The sequence below is a fragment of the Perca flavescens genome, chromosome 8 (genome assembly GCF_004354835.1).
Source record: "Perca flavescens isolate YP-PL-M2 chromosome 8, PFLA_1.0, whole genome shotgun sequence".
Taxonomy (NCBI): Eukaryota; Metazoa; Chordata; class Actinopteri; order Perciformes; family Percidae; genus Perca; species Perca flavescens.
Window position 1 is genome coordinate 32823618 of NC_041338.1, and position 7685 is coordinate 32831302.

The 7685-nt window shown below is 41.9% G+C and overlaps 1 protein-coding gene across 2 annotated transcripts in view; it reads right to left on the reverse strand.

Moving 5' to 3' along the window:
• The window catches only part of cttnbp2 (cortactin binding protein 2), a 115562-nt gene extending 110586 nt beyond the window's left edge, over positions 1-4976 (reverse strand). For both annotated transcript variants that reach the window (XM_028584528.1, XM_028584527.1), the window contains exon 1: positions 4565-4976. In XM_028584528.1, coding sequence (XP_028440329.1) covers positions 4565-4693 — 129 coding nt within the window. In that variant the 5' untranslated portion in view covers positions 4694-4976. The remainder of the gene's footprint in view (positions 1-4564) is intronic.
• Positions 4977-7685: the final 2709 nt, after the last annotated feature.

The window sequence follows — 7685 nt, forward strand, 5'->3', positions numbered from 1 at the left end:
CTGTGTCATTTCACCCTGAGCCACGAGGGATGGAAACTGCTCGCTCCGAGCAAGTTCCTCCTCCACCGTGTTGTGTTGAGCTAAAGGTTGTTAAGGCCTGTAGGTTTCTCACAGACTTATGTCCCGTTACTGCGAGCCCAAATTGTGTGATATGACAGCCTTTAAATAGATGCCTGTGAGGGGTTACCGATGCCTGCAAAAAAATAAAATGCCATGACGTTGAAGGAATCTCACAGACTCTTAAAAAGGTCAGTTAAATGAAATCCCCATGAAAGAGATTTTCACATTTACCTCCTGTGGTATCCAACAATTTGGATAGTTTTGATTTATTATGTCCAGGTTTTCAAATTTCTCTCACACGCTGTTTTGATCACGACAATTTCTGATAAAGTTCAGATTAAAAACTGTTCACTCCGACATCTGTGGATTAGGACTTCAACTAATTGAAATTAAACTTAAATTATCAATCTGCTGATTATTTTCTCCATTGATCGGTTGGATAATTAAATGTGACAAAATAGGGACAGATGATGACACGTCACATTTTAAAATTGCTTGTTTGTTTGTCAAGCAGCAGTCTCAAAAATCCCCCAAAAAGGTATTCAACACTTCACTATCACATAAAACAAAAGAATAGCAGCAAATCCTCCTGAGAAACCAGAAGAAGGAATTTTTGGCATTTCTGCTTAAAGAAAATTATTAAAACGATCAACTGAATATCAAAATAGTTGCCAGTTCATTTTGGTCTATCGACAAATCGATCGTTTCAGCTCTACTGTGGATTATACCAAGTAACACGTCACACACTTACAAAATGTTTATATCTCACTGAGTGGAAGTCATTAGAATTACTTGTACGTACGATAACATGAGACCAGGGATAACCGTGGCATTAAGTACTGAAACCGGCTGTGACTGTTTGAATGTAACCGATAGTGTAAAAGCTCGTAAATCGATGACGTCATGGCCAATAACCAATCCACTTAATCAGGTTAGTATCGGCACAAATACCAATCCATCGGACCGGTGCAACTCTAGCAGGGACCGCCACAAACAAAACCCCATTCACCTCCATTGTATAGCTCAAAACCTGGAAAAACGTAACCAAAAATGGTTAAATTTTTTTGCGATTTGAGTGAAATGGCCCTTTACTAAATTGTACGATTATACTTGATCTTCTCCAACGACCTCTCCAACTTGTTTACAGGGTAATTTGAACCCACCCCCTCCCCCTCCATCAGAGCACAGAAATGTTGTTGTCAGGGAGAAGAAGCGATGACATTACAGCCACTTATGTTAATGGCACTCCTCCAACATGGCAGCATGTCCCACATAACCACTGGTAACCACTCTCAGGCTTCACTTACATAACAGTCCTGCCAGACATTAAAGCAAGGTTTAAAGATGGGGCTGAACTGAGGAGCTTGCTGACATTTGAAAAATAAATAGCTTTTCTTGGCCATCATTCCCATCCATTATGATAATTTTTATTGATGAACTTCATTTCTGCGTGCGAGAGGACGAGGAACACAAGCTGTCAGGCAATCACAGCAGTTCTATAAAGACTTAGATTTTGCAGATCGACTTCCTGCTTCAACTTTGACCTACTGTGCTTACCGTAGTTGTGCGCACACGGTTTCTTCGCAATGAGAGATTTTTGGCGGATGCGCCACTGAGCAATTCTCATAGGAATAAACGGGACTCCACCATTAGCGCTGCATTCAGGTGTTACAATACATCCATGGTGGCAACGTACAGAGCTTCCAGCTGAGCAGATCCGGCGGATGATGCAAAACGTGGCCTTCTTAGCCAACAACAGGCGATTAGACAACTTTGAGTTACAGGTAGCTGTTTTAGCCTTTAGTTATTTGCAAACACTGAACAGTAAACCAAATAAAATGTCTTTATCATTTGACGGCTTGTGTTTCTTGGACTTACGATGTTGCCGCATCCAAAGATGTCATCAACTTTTTAAAAACTCAACTATAGAGCAGCAAAGATGAATCGATTAGCTGTCAACTATTAAATGAATCGCCAACTATTTTGATAATCGATAAAATCGGTTTTCAAATTTCAATTTCTCTGATTCCAGCTTCTTATGTGAATGTTTTCTACTTTCTCCACTCCTCTGTGACAGTAAACTAAATATCTTGGAGTTGTGGATAAAACAAGACATTTGAGGACGTCGTCTTGGGCTTTGGGAAACAGCGATCGACATCTTTCACCATTTTCAGAGATTTTATAGACCAAAAAATAATCGATTAATCGAGAAAATAAATCGACAGACTAACTGACAATGTAAATAATCGTTAGTTGCAGCCCTACACAACTAATTATCTACAAAATAAGTTTTCCTTAAACTTCAACAACTGGCAAACGCGCTGTGTGCCACACTAACATGCATTATGGTAAATGAGTCGGGGGTGACGAGCAGAGTGCCTTTAATTGACCTCTGACCCCCCTCTCAAGACCATGAGGGCCGGGCCTTCAGAGTCTTCACAAACGAGAAACTTCCCCCCACCTTGGGCCAACAACAGAGGGTCTGACAGGGGTGAGCAAAGAGCAAAGTGCTTTATTTAACCACGGCAGGCAGGAATGATGGGTGGAGGTGGTGGGGAGTGGGAGGGCACAGAGGCGGAAGCCTCCTTTCGTTGGCTGGAGCCTGAAGAAGGAAGAGTGTGCTGGCAGAGTGACGGGCGAGCTGAGGAGGCTGCCCGGCTCCCATGTCTGTGGAGCACCTGTTCACCTCCCAACGCTAAATGTAAAGTAGCCTCGAGGCCGTTCTGAGCGCGCTCAGAAAAGGAGGGCTGGCTGACACGGTACTCCCAGCTATTCCAGCTGAGTCACTGAAATTAAGACCAATTTAGAAAGGTGTCTGGTGAACAGGGCCTCCACTCCCCCTCCTCCGACATGCTGCCTCGGCCCTCCATCCACCCCCGCAGCGCTTCTCCCACCCTGTTTCTCTACCATCTCCTCTAGAGCTGCAAAGATTAAATCGGTTAGTTGTCAAGTATTAAATTAATCGCCAACTATTTTGATAATCGGTTTGAGTCATTTCTCATGAAAAAAAATGAAAAAAAGTCTATTTCCAGCTTCTTAAATGTGAATATTTTCTAGTTTCTATGCTCCTCTGTGATGATAAACTAATTATATTTGAGTTGTGAAGACATTTGCGGATGTCATCATGGGCTTTAGAAAACACAGATTGACATTTTTCACCATTTTCTGACATTTTATAGACCCAACAACTAATTGAGAAAAATAATCGACAGACTAGTCGACAATGAAAATAATAGTTAGTTGCAGCCCTAATCTCCTCAGCGCGCTGCTCAAAGCCACCCCCACACTACCACCCACAGACCTCAGGGACCGTGGCTGCTTTCTATTCCAGCAACTTCACACATTTCCACCAGCCTACCCTTTTCAATCTCACATCCAAAGATGTGGGGGTTGTGAGTGTGTGTGTGTGTGTGGGGGGGGGGGGGGGTTATTTGACTGTGATGTGGTACTCCAAGTTCAATAAAAACAGAATAAGGACAGAAAAACTAAAGTTGCAAAAGCATCGCTGCCCATGTTGCATTAGTTGTCAGGTCAACAACAGTCTGACAGGTTGCATAATGGATCCAGATGAGCGAAGGAAAAAAAGGTTTCATGACCTGGGGGGCTGGCGAGCTGCAGCCCTGGCACATATGCTGCAACCTGTGTGAGAAATCACAACTATGTGTGTGTGTGTGTAAACAAGTGAAGCTCAACAAAAAGACTACTACTACTTTTTAAAGAAATACTTTGTCTTGGGTTGACTTTTCTTGAGTGAATCTGGTCTGACAGTCGGTGTGAACCTTTGGCAGGAGTAAGACTCACAAAGCTTTGGTGAGGTGAGCTGCTACAAGCTATGGAAGACTGTGAGGAATCACGTAGGACTGATTGGTGGAGGACCACTTCAGTAAATAACCTTATTCATGTCACAATCAACCCCGCAGGCCAGGTAAAAATAATTTACAAGAAATGGAAAAAAGGTGAAATAAAATGTTTTCAGGGAGCAAATCAACCACCAACCTCGATAAAAAATAAATTTTAACTCCCCAGCAGCCAGCCAAAACTGTTTGCTTTTAGTCTCTGCGTATTAACCACATTTACCGTGATATATTTGAGCAACAACCCGAGCAGCCAGCGACGACTTCTCCTCGACCAAAAGGCAGGATAACGTTACAACGGCGGGATAAATGTTGAAAGCAGCCGGTAGAGACGAACAAAAGAATACACTTTCACGTTCAGTTGTAAAGAAAACATCACATTCTGTCTGTTTGGAAGCCGTGACTGAGCACATCGGAGTCACGCATTACCCTAAACCGAGCACGAACCCATTGGTTTTTTTTTTTTTCTCCAGGCATTGTCGCGAGGCTCCCGGCTGGCCACCGCTGTTGCTTCACGAGCCTGTGCGAAGTAGATGCGCACTGCATTTCTCCCTCTTTTTTACCGCAGCCACTTCAACGCCACACAGATGAAAAAAATACAAAAAACCACCCGTGTAGCTTCAGTGTTGTCTTAAACCCTCATGTCTTACCGTGTCGACACTTCCCAGCACGGCGGTTGCCAGTGTTTGTACCGGAGGAGGCTGCTCTCCGCTGGCTCCCTCCGACGCCATCTTCGTACTGTAGCGGTCTGCTGGAGTGAGGGCGCATCCGGCACTCATTAACTATTGCGCTGCTGAGTGCAAATCACGCCACGCACGGCCATGGGAAAGAAAAGAAAAGAGAGATTTGACTAATTGAAGGAGCTGTAAAAATGGGGGAAGAGGACGACAGGTCTTCGCTGTGGGGAAAAAAAAATAAAATCCCTCAGCCGAGTGTACGAACCGCAGCGGGAGAAGCGGACAGTCTAGTGGGCGTGGACCGACCGACCGACGCGTAAAAATCCAGATGCAAAGCCCCGGTACGCTCCCGACTGGAAAGGAGGTGCGTCCTGACAGCGTGATTGACAACAGCATTTGTCGGCCTCTGAAGCTATAAAATAAGCCAGTGGGTGGTTTCCAAACTGAGGTTCTTGGACCTGCAGCAACCTGTTATACTCAATAAAATGTGAATAAAGATATAAAAAAATAAAAATAACAAATAAAACATTTTGGATCCTAATATTGAAGAAACCTTTTTCACACCGTTTTTTTATAACATTGTATTTGGTTTATTTAAACATACATAGGGCCTACAAAATCATGCAGGGCCTAGAAATACATGACCACAGAAAACAAATGAATGGCTCAGTTCCATTAATAACCTGTAACCTTTCTCCACAATCAAGCTACTCAATGAATAGCCTACCTATACGTTTCCACAAGTTCCAGAGGAAGGAGCCTCTGGCTGCGTTTGAGGCTTTTTGTTGCATGTCCATCTCCAGACATAGGTGGAAGAAGATTACACATTTATTTTATTTAAAGTGTTCATATTATGCTCATTTTTAGGTTCATAATTGTATTTAGAGGTTACCAGAATAGGTTTATGTGGTTTAATTTTCAGAAAACACCATATATTTGTTGTACTGCACATTGCTGCAGCTCCTTTTCTCACCCTGTGTGTTGAGCTCTCTGTTTTAGCTACAGAGTGAGACATCTCACTTCTGTACCATCTTTGTTGGGAGTCGCACATGCACAGTAAGTACTGCTAGCTTGTCAGTTGCGGAGTATGAGGGCGTGCTACGCTAGCAGCTAGGCAAGCTTTGTAATGTGTGTTACAAAGTGACGCACGTTCATCCCAGAAGTAAAGGTTGGACTACAATAGAGCTGTTTGGAGCAGTTTGTGAACAGTGTTTTCTGTTGGAGATGGTAAGTCCTCTTGGGGTGGACTTTGGGCTTTTTCACTTTGTAAACCTATAATGTGTAGCAAAAAGATATATAACACAATAAAGGGGAAAAGCCAAAAAGCACAATATGAGCACTTTAAGTAAAAAGCAGTGATTCCATAGTTTGAAAATATTCCAATTCAAAAAAGTATTACCATCAATGTTTTACTTACAGAAGTTTTATCAGCAAAATATATTTTAAAATAAAAGCACACCCCTTTCAGAGTGTTTTGTATGTATATTAAGCATGCTATTGTATGTAATTTTTATATTATTGTAAAGTATGATATATTGGAGTATTATTGTGGATGCATTCATGCAAGCTGTAAGCAATATTTCATTGTTTAACTTTCTTGAGCTGGAGTTAACTTTAACTTATACTGTGGGATAGTTTAAGCTATAATAATGCAACATATTTTGTTTTGTATGTCAAATTTTAGTCTTCAAATCAACTAGTGGTGGCCACAGCTTTCTTATTAACAAAGTCGAGTAAAACATGCACATTATTTCCGGTGGAATAAAAGTGTTATGCAGTGTGACAGCTTAAAGGTCCCATGGCATGAAAAGTTCACTTTATGAGGTTTTTTAACATTAATATTACTGCCTGCCTATGGTCCCCCAGTGGCTAGAAATGGTGATAGGTGTAAACCGAGCCCTGGGTATCCTGCTCTGCCTTTGAGAAAATGAAAGCTCAGATGGGCCGATCTGGAATCTTCTCCTTATGAGGTCATAAGGAGCAAGATTTACTTGTGTAAAGCCTCCGTGGGTTTCATGAAATGCGCTATATTAGTCTAGGTTATTACTACGTTGGTTGCTACAACAAACTCTTAATGCTTTGGCTGGACACAGTGACAGTGATACCCGGTTTAGCTCACGAGACATCCAACGTAGGCTAAGTTACCGTATGCAACACTTGAAATGCAATGATGCATCTGTAACCTATTCTCTAATTGTAAATGAATGATTTTCTGTCTGAGCAAAATATTCATCGCGACTATATGACCTCCTGGTAATGCTAACTCAGTAATATACAGTGGAAAATACAGCACCGTAAAGAAAAGACCTTTACGACAGCAGGTGTGGTTAAAAACTCCACCACTTTTGTCCAAAGCGGCCACTAGAATCAACACAAACTAAAAGTTACATACAGTATAGCCACTTTAAGCATACATGAGTTTTTTTTTCCAGATGATTTGGGTAGTTTCACCCATTTCCACTCAGAGTCAACATCACACTGATAAATGAGTTTGTTTTATTCAAAGCTCAAAGAGCATTTCCTCCTCTGTGCTTATTATAGAAACTCAAAACCTTTCTCACAATCTGACATATCTTAACTTTGACCAAAGGCTCATGAGATGTGGTCTAACTCCTTCAAATGAAGGAGTCTGGCACCCCCTGTCATCCCCCCATTACAGCTACACATTACATTCTTTGCACAAAATGAACCTACTGTAAAAACCTCGACAACGTAGGTTTCCACGGCTCTCTGAAAATACAACCTTTGACGAACAAACACTCACATTGCAGGTCATTTTATTTGATGGCCTTACATGTATCAACTGAAACCAAAAAGCAAAGGATTTAAACCAAAATGTTAATCTTACACAGAGTTGATGCTCAGAATGGAAATCTCTCAGCTCTGGGTCTATTTATCCCAGAAAAGCAGAGAGAGAATGTGGGGCCCTCCCAGCTCCCAGATGTGGAGTTTAGGATTAACGGACGCTGATCCAGCCTGGTCATCCAGAATGAGGTTATTAAGTCCCTATTTAGGTCAAAATGTTGCACGATTGACATGGTTACAATGAAAACATATAACTGTGTGATGACTTAAGCAATGTGTGATGTGTATT